This window comes from Simochromis diagramma, unplaced genomic scaffold (genome assembly GCF_900408965.1).
Source record: "Simochromis diagramma unplaced genomic scaffold, fSimDia1.1 OVJJ01000361.1, whole genome shotgun sequence".
Taxonomy (NCBI): Eukaryota; Metazoa; Chordata; class Actinopteri; order Cichliformes; family Cichlidae; genus Simochromis; species Simochromis diagramma.
The window spans coordinates 16,118,869-16,145,335 of record NW_024386860.1 but is presented as its reverse complement, the minus strand read 5'-3'; the positions used below and the strand labels follow the sequence as shown (position 1 = coordinate 16,145,335).

General features: G+C 39.9%; 1 protein-coding gene across 9 annotated transcripts in view; it reads right to left on the bottom strand.

Annotated features, from left to right (window-relative positions):
* The window catches only part of syngap1b (synaptic Ras GTPase activating protein 1b), a 173,387-nt gene that overhangs the window by 116,550 nt on the left and 30,370 nt on the right, over positions 1-26,467 (bottom strand). For all 9 annotated transcript variants that reach the window (XM_040030787.1, XM_040030790.1, XM_040030784.1 and 6 more), the window contains exon 2: positions 10,325-10,725. In XM_040030787.1, coding sequence (XP_039886721.1) covers positions 10,325-10,725 — 401 coding nt within the window. The remainder of the gene's footprint in view (positions 1-10,324; positions 10,726-26,467) is intronic.

Below are 26,467 nucleotides of genomic sequence, written 5' to 3'. Positions count from 1 at the left end.
AACCTAGCAATCCATTATTTCTTAACAGGGCAGTAATCAAACACTGCTGGCTGTCTGATGCTGGCTCAAGCACAAAATCATACACACACTTAGCTGGAACACACACACACACAGTCACTAATGCACACACATGCTTTCTGTACAGCACGATAGGAGTCAACTTGTCCAAAAGCATGTGTCCTTCAGAGCATCAGTTTTGTCCTTTCATAGACAGATGTTCCACCTCCTTCTGACCTCAAGCACTTTCCAAAAAGAGGCATAGCCATTAAAATAAAAGAGTTGTGCGCTATGATAAAAATAAAAGTGATGCTATTGATTGACAGAAAAGAGTCTCTCTCTACATCAACAACAAGAACCTGGCTTGCATTTTGGCAGTAAGTCAAACTCATTTCCAGTAGGTGTTGGACTCTGCCAAGACTGCCCTTTGTCACCAATTCTGTTCATAGATTTAATGGAAAGAATTTCTGGGCACAGCCAAGGGACAGAGGGTGTTGGTGTCTCATCTTTGCATATGAGAGATAATATAGGACTGCTGGCTTCATCATGCGGTTACATCCTGCTTGCACTTGAGTGATTAGCAGCAGCGTGAGAAGCAGCTGGGATGAGACCTCCAAATCTGAGCTTGTAGTTCTCAGTCAGAAAATGGTGCATGCCTCCTCTGCGGTGGGATAGCGCTGCTGCAGGAGGAGAGTTCAAGTACTTTAAGGACACAAGGGGTCACACTGCTTCCCAACATCTGATGTTTGAGACAATTTGATTGGTTAAATATCTCATGTAATCAGTCTGTTCTCACATTTTAAATATAAAACCAACATGGCAACTTCTGAGCAACAACCCATTGCAATCAGTGAATCTGCAAAAATTTTAGATCTAGTCCCAAATCTTTTTCAGAGGTGTCAAGTCATGCTGGTGGTCTCTCATTTGCACAGCTACAGTAACAGCAACATTGTCTTTATGCAAACAAGAGCAGGTTAACATGAACACTGCTGGTTATATAAGACAATGAATGAGATGCATGAAGATCACTGATCCCATATTAAAGATAGGCTGAGGATCTCAGTGTTTTTAGAGGGACTCAGAAAAGCCACCGCTCACTGAGGTTGTTCAGACATCTGTTCACTGTCAGTGATTCTCATGTTAGCTAGTGTATTCTGTGACTTCCCAAAAAGTCATCTGACCACACATAATACCAGTTTCACATATCTAACTCTATAATTTAACACATGTTATGCTTGGTTTTAAATGCACTGATACCGACAAGTTATGCTTCTACTGGCTGAAAACTGCAAGGTGTCCTTTCAGTTAACCTGTGATTGTAATGAGTACTTCAGTGGGCTGGAAGATTTCAGTATATTCAACAGTGTAAACACACTAATGCACTCAAAAAAGCAACTGTAAGTATGGAAGTTTGTCACTTGAGAGCTTCTCTGTATTGACATAAAGGAGTTAGTAGGGTAAAAACAGACGGCTGCCTGATGACCATGGATGGATGGATGGACACATGAAGAACGCTGTCTGAAAAAAATATTTCATATGACATCAGTTATTAACATGAGAATAGTAGAATAGTAAATTATCCTAAATTGACATAAGAACGTGATGAAAACAGTGAAAAAAGACATTTAAAAATAGCACAGCATAAATTAAAAAGCATCATAAGAACATATACAGGCAAAATGGCGAGCAGGAAGACTTTTAGAAGAGGTCGAAATGAAGCTCCAGCTGATGCATGTGGGCTGACATCGTGAACTAAATCCTTAAAATGTTAATGTATGTTGAGGTAGTCTATTCTGCATGCTCGTAGAGGCTGTAACAGCATAAAAACAGTTCAAGCCACCCATAAGTCTCCACATCCCACAGAAAAGAACCCAGCCAAGTACAATTCTTCTTAATAAAAATGATAAATGGCAGAGAATTGCTTTTAAGGTCATAGAGATTTGGCAGTTTCTCCTGGTAAGATGGCAGGAGACAAATTAGACATAGTTTTCCTCTTTCTCTAGGTGCCTCCAAGGAATTGAGGACAAAATAAACTGCACGCTAGTCAGAGGACAGGCAAATTAATCAAAATGCTAAGATAAAAGTCACTTAAACCCTTGTATGTACAGGATGACCTTTGGAAAAATGTTTTATTTCTGAGTGAGTGACAATTTTTATTTAAATGGCATGTAATAGTTACTCAAATACCAAGACGTTCTTGTTAACATCGCCTCAGGGGTTCAGTCCGGCCACCTTACTAAAAGAATCAGTCTTTCTCTTCTTTTCTGCAAACCACTGCCCACCTGTGTTCATTACATAATTAATCCCTCCGACTCCCACACGACAGCCACCTCGATGCGTTCTCCGGGGTCATGAGCAAACATGCTATCCACCTCTGAGCAACTCTTTATGCACTGTGACAACAGTAGCTACAAGCTAAAGCCACTGAGGTGCTGTGGCCTCTTTGCAGATAAGCTCTAATGCAGTCAAATGTAAAATTCAGTGCAGGAAATGGGGCCACTAAAGAAGCAGATACAATCATCAACCATATGTGTTTTGAGCTACAGGACTACATCTTCTTTTTATAGTGCTGATATTTCCCAGCTCTTTCAAATACTCTCAGGCTGAGCAAGGCTCTTGCTCCCCCCCCCCCCTTCCACATTGTGTTTTTTTTTTCCTTGCATAACACAGTTGGAGGAGCGAAGCCCAAACACATGACTTTGGGGACAGGGCACTGGTGCGTGGCAATGGTATATGAAACTCTGTCACCTCAAATTAATGCGAGATGCAAGGAGGAGAAGGAGGTGGAGAAGAGGATGGCAGGAAGCCATCACTGTCAACCCTCTCGCTCCCCCTACAGGACAAAAGGAGGAAGAGCAGTCTGCAGCAGTGAGGAAAATTGGTGGGAAGAGATTGATCATCCAGATGAGCGCATAAGTCTGGACGTTAAAAAAAGTTCATTACTTTTTCTCGAAGAAAATCCTACTTTTGAGAAGGCTGAGTCACCAAATGTTTAATATTATTTCCTGAAAATCTGACTACAAGGATTAGCCATTATGAGAAATTATTGATTAAGTTAGGAATTAATCATCATAATTCTGATTCATTTACAGAGTTAAACAATTACTAAGACAGCTGCTTCTAGTTTTCTTCACTTCCTTCCTTCTGCAGTATCTACAGTGCTGATTCAACTCTACTGTAGTTTTTGTAGTGCATCCATTTGTACCAATTTTTTTCTTCTTCTTCTTCTAATCCTAACATATGATCCCAGACAGAGTAACACTAAGTGACATTTTCCGCTGCTTCGGGCTGCATGCTCGCTTGTTTTCTAAGTAACGCTGCTCCATTTTTCTTGCTTGGAATTCACTGGGAAGAATTTTTTTACCAATCACACACAAAAGCTGAGGGGAGGAAGCTTAAAGTCACATTTGGTTGTGATTACTGGATGACATTTTGTTGGAGGGGGAAAGCAAATTAAGGGGCTTGTAATTAAAGGCAAGATATTTAAAAAGCATTTATTTTTAACTTTCCACACATCTTGTAGGTATTATCCTTGGCAATTAAAGTAAGCCAATGGCTGACATGTCAATGAGAGTTTAATCCCATTCTATCCCTATGAAGTGGCTGCACACTCGATTAGTAGGAAACAGTTCAATGAACCCAACACACCAGGAGTGAAAAGCTACACAGACGCACATTAACACAAATTTCCATAGTGACACATTTTAGGCACAACAGAGGAGTCTTGTTCCCCGAAGCGACACCTCAGCTCTCCGGGGAGACGTCCCTCCCGTGTCTTTCTGATGGCTGCCATTCATAAAACATTTTTTAAAAAATGGAGCGGTAAGTGAATGGAGCTGTGAGGAGCACAGAGACAGGTGGCCTGTGGGAGAGCCAAAGACTCCTGCCAGTCGCCCTGGAGAGAGGGAGCGAGGAAGAGGAGCACAGAGGAAAGGACGGAGATAGAGTGGGCGGGTGGATGAGGAGGAAAGGGACAGAGCAGGAAAGAGGGAGAAACTGTGAAGGAGAGCTGCAGCAAAAAAAATGGAGAGAGAGAGGAGCAGAAAGAGGAAGTGCGGCCGCAAAGAATATGGAGACAGAAGGAAGGAGGCAGAGAAGCAGACAGATTAGGGAGAGTAGGAGGGGATGAAACAACAGGGAGATTAGATAAAGACGAGAGATAGCAGGAAGCAGGGGAGAGAAGAAAAAAAGGTAAGAGTGATGGATCAATGGAGGGAATTAATATGAGGACTGAGGCTGGAGGAGGCAGAGATACGAGACACAGCAGGAACTGCGCTGAGCTTAGATGCAAAGCATATAAGCAAACAGAAAATCAGAGAGGTGAAAGGTGTGTGTTTGAGATGGGCTGATAACAAAATGTGCGGGAAGCAGAGAAAGGAGAGCAAGGTCCTCCTCTGATCCTCCATATCTCCGCTGTGGAAAAGTACAGTATGATTGCTTTTTTTTTGCTTTTTTCTTTTCCTTTTTTTTTTTTTGCTGAGCCACAGAAGCCATCTAAAACGAATGGAAATAAATTGAAGGGCGAGTGTGTGTATGTCTGTGTTTGTGCGTGAAAGGGAGAGGAGGCGAGAGACACCCGCTCTGCATGAGGTGAGTGACAGGCATGAATATTTAATGCCTCTCGCCGTCGCCGAGGTGACGGCCATCAGCACGTCAGCCCTGCCTTGGATTCGTTCACAGCTGCTGCCTTATTGGCACAATTAGGCAGGGATGAGCCACCGATTAATTGAACCGGGCTCTCCATTCAGTCCTTCGGCAGTTGTGCGGGGTTATCACTGGAATTACTGCTGCATTCATCGAAGCGATGACCAGCAGAAATACCACCGGCAGCCATGCACACACGTGACAGTAAAGCTGGCACTTGTATGTTGACCATGCAAGGATTCATTACTTTATTGCCTTGCCAACAAAGCTGAGTTTACCTTAGAGTGAGAGGTTAAATCACAGGCCATGCAGTGGCACACATACTGCATAAATAGCAACAGGCGGTGAGGCAGACAAATTAAAAGTAAGCACAAATAAAACAGCTGTATTTTCATGTGTCAGAATTTAGGCCTTTAATGCAAACTGAAAAATATAATAGCATGTGCATAATACAATAATTGCCCCGCCAAGTTTGGGGAAGTGACCTATGGATTTTTCAGGCCACTGCCTCATTTATGGTGGCATTATAAGTAGTGTTATAAATCAGCAGTGTTAGCTTAAACCGTGTGCATTTGTGTGTGTCTGTGTGCATGTGTGAGTTGGAAAACTTGCAGAACAGTACCATCTCCTGGCCTGAAGATGAGATTTTACTCTAACCAGCAGCAGATGCACTCTCTCTGTTTATCACACTAATACACATTTTAAAAAGCCCAGTTAATCAGTGTTAACTAACTGAGGAACCAGAGAATAAACACAGTCAAGCTTTGTCTTGTACACAATTCAGTTTAGCCCTGTTTAAACAGCAAACATTTCATTTTCACTGTAGATCTCGGGAGTGGTGAAAAACAGAACAAATTGTTAAGTACCAGCTAAAAACAAAGAGGCATTTATTAAAGCATTTAAAGCTCTACATATATCAAAGTTACGTTGTTACTGTGCAGTTGATGTAATAAACAACAGTGCAGACAACTGCTATTCAGGGAAAAGTCAACCCTGAGCTACTTTAAACAACCATCTGACAAATCTAGGATATTAAAATCCAATTAGAATATATTTTCTATTGTAAAACACAGAAACGACGTCTTCAGACCATCTGTGCTGCCTAAAAAGTGTCACACAGGCTGAACCTCATGTTTCCAATAAATTTTTTTCATGTCAGAGACAGGTAGAAGGGGATGCATTTGATTCAATGTAACTGCTTCTTTTAACAAATACTGTGAAAATACCAAAACCAACAATGGTGGTTGGTTTTGAGAGTAAAAGGTAGCTCATAAAACTCTGTGTAGGGTTATGATTTCACAAATTACTGATCAAAAATGCTGTAATGTGTGTGTTCACCTGTTCTCCTTGATATAATTCCTTAATCATCCTTAATTTCATCTGCATTTCATGGAAAATTACTTCTGCAGCACTGGCTTCATCATAATTTCCATGAAACATTTAATTTTGGCTGGCTGTTTATAGGCGGTTCAAGAAAATTTAAGAAATAAATAAATAATTACTTAGATGACCAAAGAAGTGATGTATACTTTTTAATTTCAAAATAACTACCATCCCACTGTGTTTTTTAATCTTCTGAGGTTTGTGGTTGCCGTGTAACTGTGTCTAATGACAGCCAGAAACAGACGGCTTCCCCCAGAAACAACAGCTGCCCCTGAAAATGAACCCCAACAGCGAGCCTGAGGCGACACTGATTCAGTCCAGGGAAACTCGAGTGTGTGGGACAGTCTGGACCAGTGTTGGTCAAGTTACTTGAAAAAAGTAATCAGTAACTAATTACTGATTACTCCCCCAAAAAAGTAAAGTAAAGTAAAAGTACTGATTACTTATTTTCAAAAGTAATTAATTACTTAGTTACTTAGTTACTTTTTAAAAACACGATTTACAACCTGAATAGGTAATAAAGTGATAGATCTTTCAGCCCAATTCTACTTTTTCTGCATAATCCATCATATAAAATGTAATCAAATGGAAAAGTCCCTTTTTAAAACTTGTTTTATTAGTTTTAATCTTTTAACTTTATGCATCAAGCAAAAATTTAATTATATGCAACATTCTCTGACTTGAATAAATTAGTTTAACATTTAAACCTATTTTCTGCACATTCCAGCACATAAAATAAAATATTTTTTGTGTTTACACTCGCTCTTTCAAATAGATGCAAGTAAAACACAGCAGAAAATAAATAAAATCAAAGACTAGCGGTCCTGTTGCTCTATTTTCACCTGTAAAGCAGGAGTAGGGCAGGCGGAGGTTTACCCTGGTGCAGGTGTGCCGCGGTCAGTGGAAGAATCTGTGAGTTTCTCTGTGAGTTTCCCATTACGTGGTAGCGCACTCGGTGCTTGCTTGGAAGTTTATGGGTTTTTTTTTTCGCTGCAAAAAGAAGTTTTCTTCCGACGCACAGCGGACACTAATGTTTCTGTCACTTTTTATGGAATCAAACTCAAAGTAAGGTCAGTGCTTCCACGCTTTAAACGCTGCACGCTCATACTCTCTCCCGCACTCGATATATGATCCATTGTTGATCTGCACACAGCTGTTGCCACGAACGTCGCGCTTGCTTACGTCACTGTCATGAGACATTCTTGCAAAAAAGTCACGGTTTTAGTAACGCAGTAACGCAGCGTTACTACGGGAAAGTAACGGTAATCTAATTACCGTTTTTGCAATAGTAATCCCTTACTTTACTCGTTACTTGAAAAAAGTAATCAGATTACAGTAACGCGTTACCGCCCATCTCTGGTCTGGACACAGTCCTCTCTGTCTGACCTTCTTTAAAGTAGATATTATTAAAAAGTATCGGCCCTTAAATAGCACAAAAACTTATGACAGGTCATTGTGAGAATACCCATCAAGATAGTGTTTGATAGAATCTGAATCTAGGTCTACTAATCTATCCAGTCTATGTCTTTGGTTATGATTGCTTTTAGATAAATGGCTCGAAGTCAGTTATGCTTTGCTACAATAGATTACATATTATATATACACCTGCTTTAAATTCAAGCCAGGCATTCTGCAAAACCATTTTCTAATGGGACCGCAACAGTACCGGACATTCGGTAAGTTTTGTAATCACTATTTTCATATCTTTTAATGTTTCAGACATCATTTTTCATAATACTTTTTAAGTAAAAACATTTCAAAGTCTTTTGTAAAGGACTTGAAATATCCTATTTGACATTCAGGTCCTTCCCTTAGAATTTAGTTGAAGCACCTTTTGCAGCACTGACACTTTAAAGTCTTCTTGGAAATGATCCTACAAGCTTGGCACACCTTTTTTTTGGAAGACTTTCCCATTTTTCTTGGCAGAATCACGTAAGCTCCATCAGGTTGAATTGGGAGTGTAAGTGCACAGCCGTTTTCAGGTTTCTCCAAAGACACTTCTGTTTGAGGTGCAGTTGTGGTCTCCGGTTTGGCCACTCAACGACTTTCAAATAGGTTTCTCAAAACCACTTCTATGTTTTCTTGGTGATACGCTTCATCTTCTGGAAAAGTTAACCTTTGCCCAAAAATTAGATCCAAAACATTCTGAAACAGATTTTCACTCAGGGTTGCTCTCTAGGTTTCTATATCTTTCTCCCAAAAAACATAGATGTTTACATCAATGCTGTAACTGCAATAAGTTAGTTAATTAACCAATTCGCACTACAACCTGGTTTGCCTCTTACCTGTAATTATTTTTATTTAATTTAATAACTGTACAGTACTCTCTGTTTATAGTAACCATTGTCCTTGATGTAAATATGTAAGAAAAATTGTGTATGTTTCTGTCCGTGTCCTGTGTACTGTTTGTTTGTCTATTTGGCTTTTGGTGCTGTTACAACTCTAACTCTCAGTCTCTGTAACAGTAAAGGGAAATATCCCCACAACATGTTGCTGCCACTACATGTTTGACTGTAGAGTTTCCTCCACATGCACTTTGGGAACACATACTATATTTTCATTTTTTTTTCAGCCCCAATGGTTTTGTTTCTAGTGCCTTGAGAGTCATTCAGTTGGCTTTTGGCAAACCTGCACTTCCATTGGCTTTTATGACTTCCAACAGGCCAGCTCACAGTAAAGGCCCACATGACAGAGTGCAGCACCAGTGGCTGCACTATGGCAAAGTTCTCCGGTCTCCACCAGGGTGTACTGCATCATCTATACCTATTCATTCACAGTTGTTCTTTGTTTCCATTATTGAATTGGACTGTACACTGAGACCTAGACTGTCGTTGACTCAAAACTTTTTTCCGTTTGAGAATTATAGCGGGTTTCAGTGTTGTACACAGCAAAATCTCCAGTGTTAAATTAACACTGGAGAGTGTCTATATGGGTCCACACCTCCGAGTGTTAAATACAACACTGTTGAGTGTTAAATTAACACTTTTGACAGTGTTATATGTTTAAAAGTAACCTAGTCAGTTTTGAAGATTAACAATGACTAACACTGAGCAGTGCTGATTTTCTAACACTGGAAAATAACTCAAAATGTTAGAAATATTCCAGTGTTAGAAAATCAGCACTGCTCAGTGTTAGCCATTGTTAATCTTCAAAACTGACTAGGTTACTTTTAAACATATAACACTGTCAAAAGTGTTAATTTAACACTCAACAGTGTTGTATTTAACACTCAGAGGAGTGGACCCATATAGACACTCTCTAGTGTTAATTTAACACTGGAGATTTTGCTGTGTAGAAATGTATTTGTATCACTCCACAGATCTGTAAACATTCTAGTCTCATAGGTCCAACAATTATTCTGACATACAGCATCGTACCTCAGTTACAAACGTTTGTCCCTTACCCAATTACATCTCCTGAATTAGGTAAGCACATTTGGACCATAATTTGTAGAAGCATCCCAAGGAGCTTATTGAATTTTTAAACTTTATTAACACTTCTATATGGATTTCTAACATGCTAGGAGCCCCTGTGCACTAATGACAGCCTGAAAAAAACAGGTTCGGACACCCTGGGTTTCATAAGCAAACCCAAGACAGTGGGTCTAACCTGCTGGTTCTGATTATGTTAAGTTCATTTAATAATCATGTAGAAGGCTCATATCACCGAAGTGCGGTTAAAGTTTCTCAGCAAGTGTTACTCAATCTAAATGCTCTGTTGGTGACACCATTTTTGTTTGCTTGTTGTTGTGTTTTTTTTGGTTGTTGTTCAATGTGCTCATGTCACTGGGCTTATTTTTGATCAGTTCCGTGGAATATTTTTCTCACTTGACCCATAAGAACAGAAACCTGTACTGTAGCGAGAGGGCTGCATTTTACCCTACCAGAGACTGAGTGGTGATGTGGGAAGAGGTACAGCATTCCCTCCATGACAACTAAATTTTTCATTTTGAGATGAGTGGAATTTAAATCTTGCCAGGATCTAAGTCTGAAACAACAAAATATGTCATGTCTATTTACATGATGTTATGAGATATTTGTCATGTTTGGTGTATTATCTTATTTAGTTTCACTTGTCTATGTAATAAAAGTTGTTTGAGCACTATTTGTACCAGGTGACGATACAATGTGATCAACGAGTGTGACTTCAATCAAAAAACGGAAATATCCGTCTTTTAGAGTGGTATCTGGTGAAAAATACTTGATAGGGATTGAGTAGCATCCTAATTTTCTTCTGGTTTCCCACCTGTGCCAAAAAGTCCATGAGAATAAGTGTATCTTTGGGGTGTGGAGTACAATACCTCTTCCTGGTCCAACATGTAGAGCTGATTTCCGGTGCTCACGCGAAGACGGGGGTTCCAACGGTCCTGAGGTGGACGATCGTGTGATGGGCGGTCGTAGATGGGGCGTTCGTGCGAGGGACGGCTGTAGGATGGGCGATCGAAGGTAGGACGATCAAAGGATGGGCGGTCGAAGGACGGGCGGTCAAAGGATGGGGGGTCGAAGGACGGGCGGTCGAAGGAAGGGTGGTCAAAGGACGGGCGATCGAAGGAAGGGCGGTCGTGAGAAGGACGGCTGTAGGAGGGACGGTTGTAGGTAGGACGTTCGTGAGCGGGACGGTCGTAGGAGGGAGCGTGGAAGGAGTGGGCGTGGGAGCGATGATGGTGATAATGATAGGAGGGGGGGACGGCACACCTTGCATCTAAAAAAGGAGAGAAGGAGGGCAGAGGGGGTGGTAGAGAGGAGGGAAAAGAGGGTCAGTTAGGATCACTGGAAGGAGGGCTGTGGTGCTGTGTCACGTCTACCTTCATAAAATCAATGTCAGATGTCGTAAACGTATTTTGATCTGCTATAAAGATGGCAACAGACACAAGTTCCAGGCAACGAGAGAAGAAAGAACATTTGATTTGACATTTCTTTTCAAAAGCACAAAAAGAAGAGATCAACAAAATAATACAAACATTTAACCAACCTAAAGAATACATCAAGTGTGCTTCTAAATGCGCTTATTATACACCACTTATTATACACCACGCTCCCACAACATTAGAATTACTGACAGGTAATGTGCATAAAACAGTTCTAACCTCATTATTGCCGTGAACCGTCCAGCTGGGAAAACTCAAGTCCTGGCATTTGTGTGTATGTTATTTCAACCTCCCACACAACAGTTTTTGCAACAGCATCCCCCACCGGCAGTGCCCTCTCAGCAGGACAATGCACCCCACCACTCTACAAAAACTGTTCAGGAACAACAACAACAGCCCAAGCCATTGACCCGGCTTCCAAACTGCTTAGATGCCAATGTGATCCAGAATCCACCCGAAGCACCAGGGAGGTCCCACACTGCAAGCCACTGGACCAAAAGGTTCAAGTGCCAACTTCGTGCTGGCAGACACCACAGGACACGCCTAGAGGCCCTGGAGTCATGTCCAGGCAGTTCAGAGTTGTTTTAGCAACACAAAGGGGATCAACACAATATTTGGCAGCTGGTTTAATGCTGTTGCTTTCCAGTCAAGCTACAGTTATGAAGCAGTTAAAATGGCTTATTCAGTTTAGCCTAACACTACCCAATTCCACACTTGACACATGTGTGTGTGAATGGGTGAATGACTGAATGTAGTGTGAAGCGCTTTGGGGTCCTTAGGGACTAGAAAAAGCGCTATACAAATGCAGGCCATTTACCATTTACCATTTGACGAACCAAAAAAGTTTAAATCTCAAAATGCCACACTACGGCTTTGAAAACAAATTTGTCAAAACCTCTGTTTTTTTTTAAATATTTTCATAAGGGCACACGCACACGGACCTAAAAACTAGCAGGGGATTGTAAAAATAACTGAAAACTCACATAATGGTTAGTGCAGTTGTTGAGATACCTCATACTAGCTCACTTTTCCCCTGTAATAACATATTCCAGAGGAAAAAAAAAGTCCTTTTTTTTAAAACACTAATCCCATTCACACATATGCAGCAAAACAAAAACAAGAGTCTCTTCTTATGTCTAAAACTTTACTGAAATAAATGCTAAGCGGCACTATGACGACCAAAGACGTATTTGGAAACACTCCAGAGTGAAATGTGAAATAAAACAGAAGGTACAGCTTCCATCAGACAAATTCTTCCCCATTTTATTTTTAGAAAGAAGGCACCACACAGTGAACCTCTATCTCCGTTACTTTTACAGCTTAAAATGATAATTGTCTAATTGAACAAGTCCTAGATCCAGCTCACCACCATAATCGAATCATCTGTTCTTTGGCCTGCAGCTATCCTGTCCACCAAAATTAGCAGAAATCTGTTCTAAGGTTCCTCAGATATCCCGCTGACAGACAGCCGGCAAACCAACGTATAATCTCCTCGACAGGGGAACGAATTATCTTCAGTGCTTTCCCTGATTCCAGGGATCATTTAAGAAAATATGGAAAAAGAATGAAAGTGATATCTTAGGGCCCGGCGCTTGAGATAATTAAAGAAATTGATCACAGAGTACTGGAGACATTAATATGGATACTTTCCAGGTAGCTGTGTGACTTTGTCTTAAGTGAAAAATGTGTGGCTAAGCTCTGTGGGTAAATGAGGCAGTTTGTCTTTTCTTTCTTCTCTGTGGTCTCGGGTTTCTGGCCTTATTACACAATCTTAGCCTGTATTTAAAGTCATAAATTACATTAAGCATTTTTAGGAAGATTTTGTATATGAGGATATTACTGTATGAGGAAAAGCAGAATGAGAACAGAATAATAATGTCTGGGCTTTGAGAAGTGATGTGTACATCACTTTTCTTCGGCTACAACTCTTCAATGCACCCATCTGTGTGACCATCATTCCTGCCGTGGACCCGTGGATCAGCTGTTCTAATACTGACCTCACATTTCCTCTGCCTGCTCTTAAAACTCCTTATTTAGTGTGTCGCTTTAAGGTTTCAACATTTTTTTTTATTTTTATTCAGTGAGGCAGCATCTCTCACATGCTTCAGATTACGCCACTGAGCATTTTATGGTTTAAAAGCAAACGTCTCGGGGCAGTTCTCTCACTTTATCCTGCTTCATGCGGGAATTCAAAGACTCGCTCTTCTTTTAGAAATCGTCTGGTCAAACACACACAATACATTGTCTTCAAAGAGAAAACAAAACAAATTGCCAACAGGCTGGATTTTTTGTACTTGTTTAATGTTTTTCTAAATAAAAAAAATAGCACCGTCTCCCTAGTAAGGCTAATGAGCATTCCACAAGGAGCAAGATTACATATCGTGGTTCAGAACAGGAGATTTTTTTAAATCGATTTATTCTGAAACCAATTGATGGTTTGTTTTTTAAGTTGAAAGAATACACAGTTTTTTTGAACTAAATCCACAGGTAAACGATTTCTCAGAAAGATTCCTGCAGTTTGTGAGTCAGCCAGAATAACATTTCCCCAGCGGTTCACACCTCCTGCTACAAGGAAAAGTCAAGTTCACACCTACAACATCTGCAGGCTGTAGTACGAGGCCAGAACACAGACACATTTTCACACAGTCACATGTACTCACAGACCCGGGGGAGAAAACATCTGTTTATTTGAAACAGATACTCAAGAGCAGCGGGCTGCTGACATTCATCCGACCTGCTGCATGAAGTTAACATACAAGCATTTGATGTAGGAAATCGGTTGTGGAGGTGACCGACTGAAGCGTTGCACACTCTCCTCATGAGAGCAAAAAAAAAAAAAGTCTTGCCTGTGGCCCAAAATGCAACACCACGCAGCATGTCATAACTGATTACAGTATCGTCATTTCACATATTCTCCCTCAAATCCTGGTTACCAGACACTGACGGCTACAGCGTTTCCACATCCCCAGCCGAAGCGGAAATCGTAGCGAAATAACAACTCGGTTGATTTTTCAGGTTCCTGTTTGAATTATGAATTGGGGTGCTAAAATATTGATGAACTCCAAAACAAGCAAAGCTAATTAACATGGACGAATGCAGGAGTGATGAGGGGTGAATCGCAGCGTGTGGCTTCATGTGGTCCATCACTTTTCATCTTACCATGACAGGGAGAAGTTTTCAGTCATGCTTTAGGGCAACTTTAATCGCTCGACAGTTATCACATAAATTATTTTCTAATGTGGGGTGATCACTGTAAACACGGTTAATATTTTGTCTAGTCCTACAAAGTTTCTAATATAACCACACACAAAAATTCCAGTCTGGAAACAAGAAAACCTTTTACTATGTATCTCTTGGGTGAATAAAACCTCAAGATATGTATATGAGGGTCACTACAGCTACTGCTGAGCCTTTCTTGCTGCATAATTGTTTAAAATGCAGGTAGTATGAGGAGTAAAGAGAAATGAAAAGAGGGATGGAGCAGAGAGAATGTGGAGTGCATGCTGACAAATTCATAATTCATTAGGGCGACTTATGGCAGCAAGCTTTTTTAAAATCATGTAGAACCAGGACTTTACAGCTGCTTCTAAAGATCACTTGAATCATTTGTTTGAGGTGGGCTTTCTTTCTATTTCATTGTGTTTTACTTTGTATTTATGGGCGTCTTTACATTTCAAACCCTCCACTTCCTGTCCTTGTGTGTTTGGTTTTCCACCTGTTTGATTGCTCGTCTTCTCTAATGTCTTGCACCTGTGCTTAATTATCCCCCTTTTATGCATTTAATCTGTGGATTTAATCATCCACTGCATGGTGTTTGCTACATAGTGGACTCACATGGAATTAAGCATAGATAGCTGCTGATATACTACACAATGCATCGTTATTACATAATTATAATTATGCACTAGATATTGTTAAATATTCCTAACATTGCGAACAAGAGCAGAAAAACGCATTTGAGGCAATGGGTGCCTCAGTGGTGCTATTTTTGGATAAGTACAGGTTGTAATTGGCAAATCTCTCCACAACATTGAAAGGAAAATGTATATCTGAGCACACATAACTTTAACGACAACAATTTCTATGAACTTCATCCACCTAAAAGCAGTATAATTCGGCTTAATTCATATTTAATACAAATATTAAAAGCATATCTGACAGCTCCTTTCCCCCTTCTAAAAACAAACAGAAAAGGCACAAAGGTCTCACTTGTGCACGGCTTCTGTACATTACTTTTCTGTGTTTCCTGAGATGTGCAATGTCATTGAAGCACTATATAGTAAATTACATTTACAGTTGAGATTTTTGAAGAGCACTGCAAAATGGATGACAGACTACATGGTGCACTATATAGTGAATGAGTGGGTAATTCAAACACGGCAGGATATTTCTAATCCACCCTACACTGTTTCCCTACACTTTAACTGTGGTTGTGTGTTGCTGTTGGAGATCTGTCACATGAAGTGCTATTCTAAGCCAACTAGCCTTAAGTGCAAGCGGGTTATAAAACCCTCCAATACCGAGTTTGCACTGATGCAGGCTTACTGTGCTAACCACACTCACGAAGGTGCAACTGTTTTGTGTCCGTTATGAATGAAACTCCATGCACTCCAGTCCCCTGTCAGAATTTCAGGACTGCCTCAGTAATAAATCACTTGAAAAAAATATTTGATGGCCTTTAGTACTGTTGTTATTTATTTATTTTTGTCTTTATAGAAGCTAATATTACAGAACGGATGTAGAGGCCAGTGTGAGTTCCCTTGTTCCTGAGCCATTATTTGGGAAATTATGTTCAAGAATTATCTACATAAATTTGTATTTATTAGCTAAATCTGATTTTAAAACTAAAACTAATAATAATAATAATAACAATAATAATAATAATAATAATAATAATAATAATAATACTACAAGTTAAAGCACTAAAATAAAAATACCATATACCTGACATAAATCCCTTTCTCTTTGTTTTTTTGTGTTTGGTGGAGAAACTTTAAACCATTTCGGGAGGATGTCAATGTTGCATGCGAAAACTAAATAAATCAATGTCATTACCACCAAAAGCATTTTCAGTAAAACCTAACAGCATTTATTTGAAATTATAATAAATGTTACAGAGCAAATAAGACAAATGATGCCAAACGGTCCACTGGTTCAAAGAAGGGGAGTTTGAAAAGGTTTGGTGACCTCTGTTGACTTTGTGGAGATCTGGATTGAACAAAATAATTGTGGTGAAATAGCAAATAACAAATTTTAATAAGCACAAAAAACAAATGAACATGAAATCAAAGACAGCCATGATATTTACATGAAAAAAACCTGTAGGAGGAAGGAAATGCTTATTAATTCCTACCTGTACTTAACATATAAAATACACATTTATATACACGCTACTATTTATTTATAGCATCCCTATAGACCCTAGCAATATATACATCTTTATACATTAATCTATATTTAACTATATATATATTTAACAATTATATATAACAGTTTTCTACAGTTTGTTTCAGTAAAGATATTCTTGTATAAAAAATTAAACCATAAAAAGAGTTTTATGCTCAATATATTATATCATTAACTTTGTTTTAATAGATGATACGTTATCAGTGAACTATTTCATGTAATCAGCAAACATCAACTTTACACACAAGCTGTAAGCTCATGCATTGCAGGTGAGAATTTGCAGAACTGGTAGAACATCAGGCTTCTCTGATTCATTGTTATAATGCAGTAATTTACTCTCTCTGTGTCAATCCATCCATCTTTTTCCCAGACGGCTGTAGGTGCTGAAGCCTATCCCAGTTGTGACAGGGCGAGAGGCTGACCCCCTGCACAGGTCACCAGTCCTTCACAGGGCTAACACAGAGAGACATGAAACCATTCACTTTGACACCTATGGCCAGTTTATTAACCCAATAAGTATTTGGAAGAAAGCCTGCGTACCCAGGAAAAACCCGAGCAGGCACACAGAGAACATGCAAACTCCATGCAGAAGGGCCCCAGATGGCCAGTGAATCCAAACTCAGGATGCTCTTGGTGTGATGTGTCAGTGCTAACTACCACACCATCATGACACCTCTGAATTTACAGTTTTAATTAAAAAAAAAAAAAGTTGAAAAAATTAAAATCTCACATTAGAGACTTCATTTTATTTAAAGTTCTCTTATTCATGAAGCCCACAGCTGTTCATTTCACCAGTGCTTCAGTTGTAGAGTGCTGACTGAATCAATATGGGAATGTTTTTCCACAAGAAAAAAAATGTAACAAAAATAAATAAATAATTACGAGCATTACAGCCTAAACACGTCAGCAATTCTAATCCTAATCTGTTTTTAGGATAATTATTCGGGGGTCTTTTACCCGCCAAATAATTTAGTGACTTCTTTATCTCTATAAAGCCTGAACCATAAAATTATTGCCAGAAAATTTTACTTTTATGAAACTGGAGTATTTATTAAACCTTCTTGCAAATTAAAAAAAAAGATTTACATTAAATATCAGTCTGCACTTATGAGTTTTAATTTGTCATCATTTTTTCTACAACTGGCATTTATGTCCAAGTTACTGCTCACAGTTTATCTTAAAATCTATGTTGAAGAAATCTTTCTTCTCTTCCTTCGCTGCACACGTCAAAGTCCAACAGAAGCAAAACGGCAGAATTTTATCCGATCGTTAAACTAAACTAAAAACATGCGATACATATGAAGTTTTTTGCACAAACAGTGCAAAAAACTGACACGTTCAGGTTCAAGGTTTCGTACTCAAAGTTGGACTGGGTTGTTTGCACATTGTATCTTCAAAGGCAACAGGAAAAGTAGTGTTATAGCTTGCAGCGAAGTTTCAGCATGTTAGTTCCTCCCATATATTTTATTATTAAAAGAGAAACCATATATCACCGTTACTCCACTCTTCTGCCACTGCAGATGTTTGTGTCAACTTGAAGCCAAACTTTTAAAGAGAAACATGACAGATGTTGAGTAAGAGCAACACGAATCACTGTTCATTAGCACAAAGCTTCAGAGAAATACAGCACATGCTCTATACCTGCCTACAAAAAGTACCCAACCCCTTCAATCCAAACTTTGGAACCGTGCAGAGCAAAGTCAAGATGCTGAGATATTCACTGGGGTATAGCAGCGTGAGTCATCCAGAGCCCAATATGCGCTACTCTACTGTAGGCCTACCTCTCCACCCCCGAGGCTGTCTATTAAGGGCCTGTGAAGCACAGTGGACAGAATTTCAATGAGCACACCCATTCTTCTGGCTGTCCGTTTGTACGTACAGGGTGCAGAGGCACGGCTCTAGGTTGCATGAATATACAGTAACGATTTGGCACAAGCGAAAACGCTGAGATGCCTGTTTTCTCCACTCATCTCTCTACCTCACTCTGTCTTTCATTCACTCTCTGCGGTCTGCTCTCCGCGCTGCCTTTGTTCCCTCTCTGAGGGCTATTTTCCTTTTTCTGCCTTCCTTAGCAGTTTACAAAGAAGAGTGCCATGCACCAATCGGATGACTGGTCAGCCTTAGTCAACGTTGTCATTACTGGAACCCAACAGACCTAATGTTGATTTATACACATCGCTGAGCTCCAAAACAGTGCTAAAAATAAAGCTTGCAATATCTCTGGGCCGCCCGGGGCAAATAATGTACTCCTGCAAGCATGGGGAACCAAAGCATCTTACTTTCCAGGCAAGACGGTACCACATAGTGCACATGCCATTACTGTGACCTCAGCTGCACCAGTATCACGTATTACTGCATTTGAGTGGATCGCGACCAGATAGACCAAGTGAATACAGATGTGCTTGTTTCAAGAATGAATGCATGGATGCTCGTCAGAGTCAGAGTGGTGCATGTGTGCAGCAGAGTAGGCTACTGTCAGCGCTGAGTCAAAGGAGCTGTCAAGTGTCAGCAGCGGGGGTCGCAGAGGCCCAGAAGTACGAAGCTTCTCGCTGAACAAGCACATTGGTCGTGCCCTGAACTTCTTCTGTACACTGCGAAGAAGAAACTCCAGCTCATTAGACTTACGTTAGTTTTGGCCGTGATAGTGAATTGGCATGATAAATAAAAAATAATCTACGTTGGGAGATCAACTTTTTGCTTCATTAAAAGTTAATCAGTATCATTTTCCCTCTAAATATATCTGTGGGTGGTTGATAGGTTTGTTGATCAATACTAATTACTCAATGATTACCTGACAGGGTGGTGAGACCTCTAGCCTTCAAACTCCATATCCCGCTTGTGCAATTTAAAGCACTTACAATCTTATCACACAACCACTCTGCAAATAGCTCAGAGATGAGGTACTGTGTACGGTGTTACAAGCAATCAACCAGCGACCAATTCCTCAGTTATGAAAATGACAGCAATGGTACTATTGCTGTCATTTTGCATCATTACAATCTCTGATTCAGAGATTTATGTAGGATTACACTTTAATTAGTCTTCTCTATTGAGAAAATGTGACTATGTTCACCAATTACAGGCTACCCTCACTCACTGCAGAGTAGAAGAAAAGTTTATGTCTATCTGCTACAAAGTGTTATTATTTATTGTTTTAAGGCTTAATAGTGATATTTAGTATACACTGGACCAGAACAGGGCCCAACAGTTTGCACTACTGCCTCACAGGTTCTGTGTGGAGTTTGCATGTTCTCTTTCTGCCTACGTAGGTTTTCTCCATGTGCTCCAGCTTCCTCCCACACTCCAAAGGCATGCATGTTTGGTTAACTGGTGATTCTAAATTGGCTGTAGGTGTGAATGTGGGTGCGAATGGTTTCATGTCTCTTTGTGTTAGCCCTGTGTTAGACTCTCATCCTATGGCAGCTGAGATGGGCTCCAGCCCCCTACAACCCTGCCTGGATGGATGGATGGATAAAATGAACTATGCAGGATCTATTTGATGCTGAAACACCAGTTTCTACAGTTTTTTTAAATTAAATATTCACAATGTTCCCATTGTCTTAGCCTGTTTGGAACTTGAGAAATAAAAATAACACATTAGAACACACTTGTGGTGGGACTTGCATTTTATACATCTACCTACACAGTCAATTCAGAAGTGTTGCGATATTTTGTTTTATGTTATAGCCAGTGTTGTTTATTAGGATTCTCCCACCTTTCAAAAGAAGCATCTTTTTTCTTTTCCTTCTTTTTGAAAAGTAATTTGGGAGTATGTCAGAAACAGATTCCTGGCAACCCTGAAACAAAACCTGCTGTAGAGTTTTTGTGTCACCAAAGGTGGTGATTGTTTCACACATAGCTCCGAATACCACCGAAGACAAAAATCATCTTTTTATAACAGCTGAACCAGCAAATCGCTGGCTTTTGTAGTTGTGCTGATGCATGCACACACAGTAGAGGTTCATAGCTTTAGCTGCATTGTGGCACACACATCTTTTTGTTTTTCTTGGTTAACTATAACTTTAACCCAGGGTTTGTTCAAGAGTTGGTCATGTTGACACATCAATAAAGCTATTGAACCCTTTATTTTTAAATAACAGATTAGACTGCTGTCCAAGCATATTCTTTATGTCATTGTGATCACTGAAACTACAGATATGAATCTCTCCCTGATGGCTTGGTCTTCTTAGCACCTCAGTAACTGCCTTGAGCTGATGCCAAGATGGCCGCAGAGTGGTGAGATCTACTTCTGGAAAGACTTTGGTATTGTACAGACTGTCCCGAGCAGCAGAAGATTGCTTATTCCATCCATAAATTGCCTTTTAACTGATGAGTGAATGTTGAAACAGAATGGCACTGCTGTTTTCCATTTTGAAATAGCAGAAGATACTTCTTCACATCTTTTTCAAGTGCACAGCAGGATGTAAGAAAAAAGGAGACTGAGTTGCACTCACTTAATAGTCAGTCTGACCATACAGACTGCATGACTGTAGCAATGATGTAGCTGGTAGTAATTCATCTTATTCTTCAAATCAAAATGGGATTGTTGTTTAATAGGCATGACTTATGGTAAACTTGATTAAGTATATCTTGACTCAGCCTTTATCATGTTCACTCCACTAATTCCTAAACAATTTATATTTATCAAGCAGTGTCCATGCATTTGTTAATTATGAGGCAAAGCGTAATACATGTTTTTATCAAAAAATGGCTAATGGTACCATCTTTTTTCCCCTAAAAATGGTAAATCACTTAACTTGAGAGCAGTTCCTCAGTCGATTCTGCGGGCTTTGCAGTTTTTCAGTATAGATACACCTTGAACTTTGTCTCTTATCATTCTTAAATCAATGACCCAAAATTGACAACATGTAAAAGATGTGCACCTAAAAACTCACTAGTAAAACTTTGCAAACTTTACACAAAGTCGCACACGGCTGTGACTATTTCTATCGGGCTGGTAGCACACCATGACAGACAACAGCAGAATCTCTTTAATGATATTGACAAAGAAAGCATATTTAATGTGGCTTATAACACAGTCAAAATCCACTTAAAAAGGTCAATGTTGGAGCTTATACTGATTGAGTGAACAAGATCTGTCCACTTTTAGTTGCCTGTGGTTTTACCTGCACATACGGCTCTCGTTACTTTTGTTTCCTGAATTACAGAGCAGCTGCTTCTATTAAAAATGTTCTCATAAACTAACAATGAACTCTCTAATTAGAAGTGTTGGATCCAGACCTTTACTTACATGAGGGGTAGCACAGAAGCCGATACAGTTATTAAAATTAAAAGGGATGGTACCCCCCAACCCAAAACAGTTCTGTAAGATAAATAGTCGCTGCACAATGTAAGTTTAGTTGTATGAGCGTGTGCAGAGGCTCCCAACTGGCTACACAATTGTTTGTGGCCAGGTGGGTGGTCAGATTTCAGTCTGTGGTGGCTCCTTGGCTCCAGTCCTACTTCTTAAGACCAAACACCTGACATACAAATTTAGCAACCAGCTGGGGAAGAAAGTAAGCCAAAAACAAAAAAAATGTGGTAAGCAAATAAAGATTGTTCCAGGAGTTGGTGGCAGAGCAATTATTAAACTTAAAGCATACTCACAGGCTACAGCTTAGGAAAAAAAAGTTCACTCTTTTCACTGAACCCACCTCTCCAGCTTGAGCACCACTTTTCTGAGATCTACACCCTATTAATGACTACCAGACAGCTTAAAGATTGGGATTGTAAAATACTCATTTAGTTCACTGTAGCAATAATGAACACAAGGTGGACTTTTACACTCAGCAGCTGTCAATCCAATGAAAGGAAAAGTCTCACGTGTGGGAAGTGTCTGTGCCCACCATGTGAGCGCAGACCAGGTGCAATACGTATATTTAACTGCTCTTCCGATACAGGTGAACGGTGATGTCTGAATCTAACCAGAAGCTTTGATCCCTACAACAATCAATCTACTTCAGCCTTGAAGAGATATCTGATGAGAAGCAGGACGGATAAAAGTGTGTGTTTGTGTGTATATGTACGTGGATGTGTGTGGGTGTGGATGTGTGTGTGAGAGAGAGGCAAAGAGGGAAAGAGTAGGAGAAGCGGAGGGAGAGTATTCTCACCTATTAGATCATTCACCCAGCCCTCGCGCGGCACGTCCCGGGTTCCCCATTGCTCACCCAAAGCGTCCACACGGCGTCACTGTTGCTGCGCTGCTAGCGCCTTGAATCCGCCCCCAACTCCACCACACAGGAAACAAGGTTACTGCCCAAGAGATGTCACTTCCGAAACACCCACTCCCGCTCGCTTGCTCGCACTCGCTCCCTCACGCCCCCAGCCTATTGCCATGACAACCGAGAAAAGAATAGAATATAAGTGAGTGTTAAAGAGACAGGGGGATCAGAGAGACAGGGGAAAAGAGAGATGGAAAGAGAGAGACAGAGAGCGGAGGACAGAGAGACAAAGAAGAAAAATGGGCAATAGTGAAAGAGAGGAGAGAATGGAGTGTGTGTGTGTGTGTGTGTGTGTGTGTGTGGTGGGGGGGCGGTGGGGGTGAATGAGTGGGCGGAGAAAGGATGGATGACAGAGGAGAGAGGATGAGAAATTTAGAGAAAGAGGAGGCATGTGATGGGATGTGGTCGGGGGTAAGGGAAGAGGAGAGAGGTGTAGATGCAGTGGATGCAGTGAAGAAGAAGAAGAGAGAGAAATGAAGTGATCAGATACGGAGAGAGGGAAAGAAGGAAGGAAAGGAGGAAGGAAGGAGGACACTTTTTTGGGAATAGGGAGCCCACATCTTGTTCCCATAGCAACACAGCCATCCATGAAATACTGACTTGTACCTCCCTCTCACTCTCTTACTCTCTCTGTTTCTGTCTCTCCATCCCTCCCCCTCTCCTTTTCTCCTTCCATCTCTAACTATATATATACACACACACACCGTGAGCGTAAGTTGGCACTGAGTACGTATGCAGTAATCCAAGCTCTGCAACATTGTCAAACACATCAAAATGTACCAAATTTACCATCAATGTATCGCACCAAAAGAATTAAGCTGTGCTTTTGCACGCATACAAGCTATATTTTGGCCATTCATGTTCTTTATTACTGTACTAGCAGCCCATATGTACATTAACAGAGTTACTGGTGGCTGTGATCACTCCTCCTCTCCAGGCTGGCTGTGAAGGAATCCTTCCTAATGCATCTACACAGTAAAGGCTTGCTGTATGCTAGAATGAACCCATGTCATTGAAACATAGCTAAAGGCAAGAGTGTGTACGCTCTCTCCAAATGATCACACATGAATGAGGGCTCAAAAGCCTGCTGTCCAACGCGTTATTGAGTTGGGTCAGGTGACTGAACAGATGTAGCGCTTGGTCAATAGGGTAAAAAAGCTGCAGTTTCTGCAGTGACCAGTTGAGGCTCCCCCCCAAACACCAGCTTTAAAGCATACTCACAGCCTGGTACTAAAACAGTTTTTGCCTCTGTAGCTAACGGTAAGACAGCTACTTATGACAGCCATCATCAAGTCATATATTTTGTGTTTGTTCAACATTTGTGCTGACAGAAGCAGCTGTAGCTGATAGATGCTTTCCAGTTCTCACATCTATATCCACCTTCCAGTCACTGAACTGGACCACCATATTTGCAGTCATATTACTTTTGGAGTATTTTGTAATGCAGTTACTTCATATAAATACAGTATAGTTTGCTATGTGTTATAAATGGTCTAAGAAATTTGTGCTTTAATTTTGTGATTGAAATTCTAATATTTTCTTTCCCATGTAAATAAATGCTAAATAGACTGGTTCTCATATGGCAATTTTCTAGTGTATGTGAAGAGTTTTATACAAAACTTCTCATTCACTCATTCATACACGCACTTTTTTTTAGCGCTTTCCACATAACATTGATGCACAAATTCAACCACTGATGGACGCATCGGGAGCAACTTGTGGTCAAAGTATGTTGCCCAAGGATAGTTTGGCATGCAGACTGGAGCAGCCTGGGATTTAATCACCTATGAATCAACCTACTGATTATTAGATTACCTGCTCTACCTCCTGAGCCACAGCACCCCCTATATATGATCAAGTCTCCTAAAATTCAGACTTCAAAGTTGCAGGGTTAACAAGCCAATGAGTGACATGCATCTTATTTATATGTAATATATGGCTGGTACTAGCTGGCAGTGAATTGTAAACAGACACTGACAGAGATTCTCATCATGTGTAAGTAGTGAATGCCATGCCAAAGAGACTTGACCTATTGTACAGTCGGTGTTAATGATAAGAAAGCACCAGCATGGAAGTCTACAAATTCCTGAGCTGGAAAGCTATCATGTCTATTCTAAGTAAGGCAAGCACTTACTGTTGGTTTGTCTCCTAATGCACATTACAGGCACTTTTAAACATGTTATCCGTGTTAACCCATTTGTTCATATAAAGGCTGTAGTGCATTTCACATCTAATTACTTACTTTAGGTCAGTTATCTTTTTTTAGTTTAACACACTCACGCAAAAAATCCCCAGAACAAGATTTTATATTCTTCTTCATAACAAGCCAGTGTCTGCATTGACCAGACTTACCGAGCTTTACCCTGTCTTACCCATATGTAGCTTATAATAAAGCTTGTAGCAGTACAAACATTCAGACACCCTGTTCAGTGTTCAGAACTGCCAGATTCTGTGACAAATCCCATTTATTACATTGGGTTGTTGTTTTTTTCTTTTCTTTTAATTTTAGTTCTTTTGCACAAATTGCTACTTTGTATTTTGGAGAAAACCCCCTTCTCATCTAAAGACTGATCTCCTTCTTTTGTAGGTTAACACACAATGCAGTTATCTTACAGTTAGCTTCTATTTGAAGCACAGAGTGCACTGCTCCATAAGAAATAAGGAAAGCATCTACTGTTCCGTCCCTGCTTCTGTTCAGGGAGTGCATTCTAAAGTTCAAAGCTTATATGGTGTGTCTGCCATCCCTGGTAGCCAAACTAAGTGGGTAAATTTCAAAAGTGCTTCCTCTGCTATAAAAGAGTACTTGTTGTATTATGGCTTTCCATGGACTGTTGTTGCAGGTAAGCCCTAGATGCAGGGGCACACAATAGTACAAGAAGCAGACACTCCAAAGAATAAGAAAGAGGCAATTCTGTACTAAGAGCAACATAAATTCAATAGATATACACTTGATTCAGATGATAGAGAGTGATCAACTCGTATTTTATCATGTATTAAACTAAAACGATATTATGGACTTTGTTATAAATAGTATAAAAGTAAGAAAAATTTAAAAATAGAAAAGCAAGAAAAATGTAATTAGTATTTGAGAGGCTTGGGGAAAAATACTGGTAAAATCACACATTGTATTGTTTTCTTTTTCAATACGTTAATTCTATACTGGCACAATATATCAATACTTGCATCACAACATCCAGATGTTCTAAATTGATTCCCTGGCAGTTTGACTTAACACGTGTCTCCCTATGACTGCAGATAGTGATGCTTATGAAATGAATGAGGTTAAAATGACAGAAGTTAACTAACTTCTAATGAAAAAGAAACATGTGTGGGAGGGGTTTGGGGCAAATGACCAAGTTAATTAAATAATTATTAAGTATTACATATCAAGGTATTGTTAAATTTCACTATCTTTTTTCTCTAAAGGCAACATTTTGAAGTTGATATTCAAACCGCTGTTCAGTGTTCAGATCACCTCACATTTTGCTCACTTTATTGCAATTTTAGTTTTAAATGCACATGATTGTTTTCCTCCCTGTTATCCTAAAGACAAAAACTTATAAAGCAAAGTAAAAACATTGTTTCTGATTTTTTTTTCAAAATTAATTACAAATTATAAACTGAGATTTCCTTTTTCTAAAAGTATTTAGACAGATGTGGTCAGAATGAATTGAATGGATTAGATATAGTTTTGAATGACACACATTTATAGGACTTACACTTCCCACAGCAGTCCAGGAGAAAAACCAATCCACACAGTCCAGACTGCCACCATAAAACTGTGGCATATAAAAACCATTTCTAAAGCTCGGAGTGTTCCCAGGAGAGCAATGATAATTGTTTTCAATAATTTTGAGAAAAATGATGTTTGAACCCAGTGGGACGGTTTCTTTTTTGGTCACTTAGACAAACTGAGTAAGAAGGGTAAGAAGATAAGGAAGAGATCAAG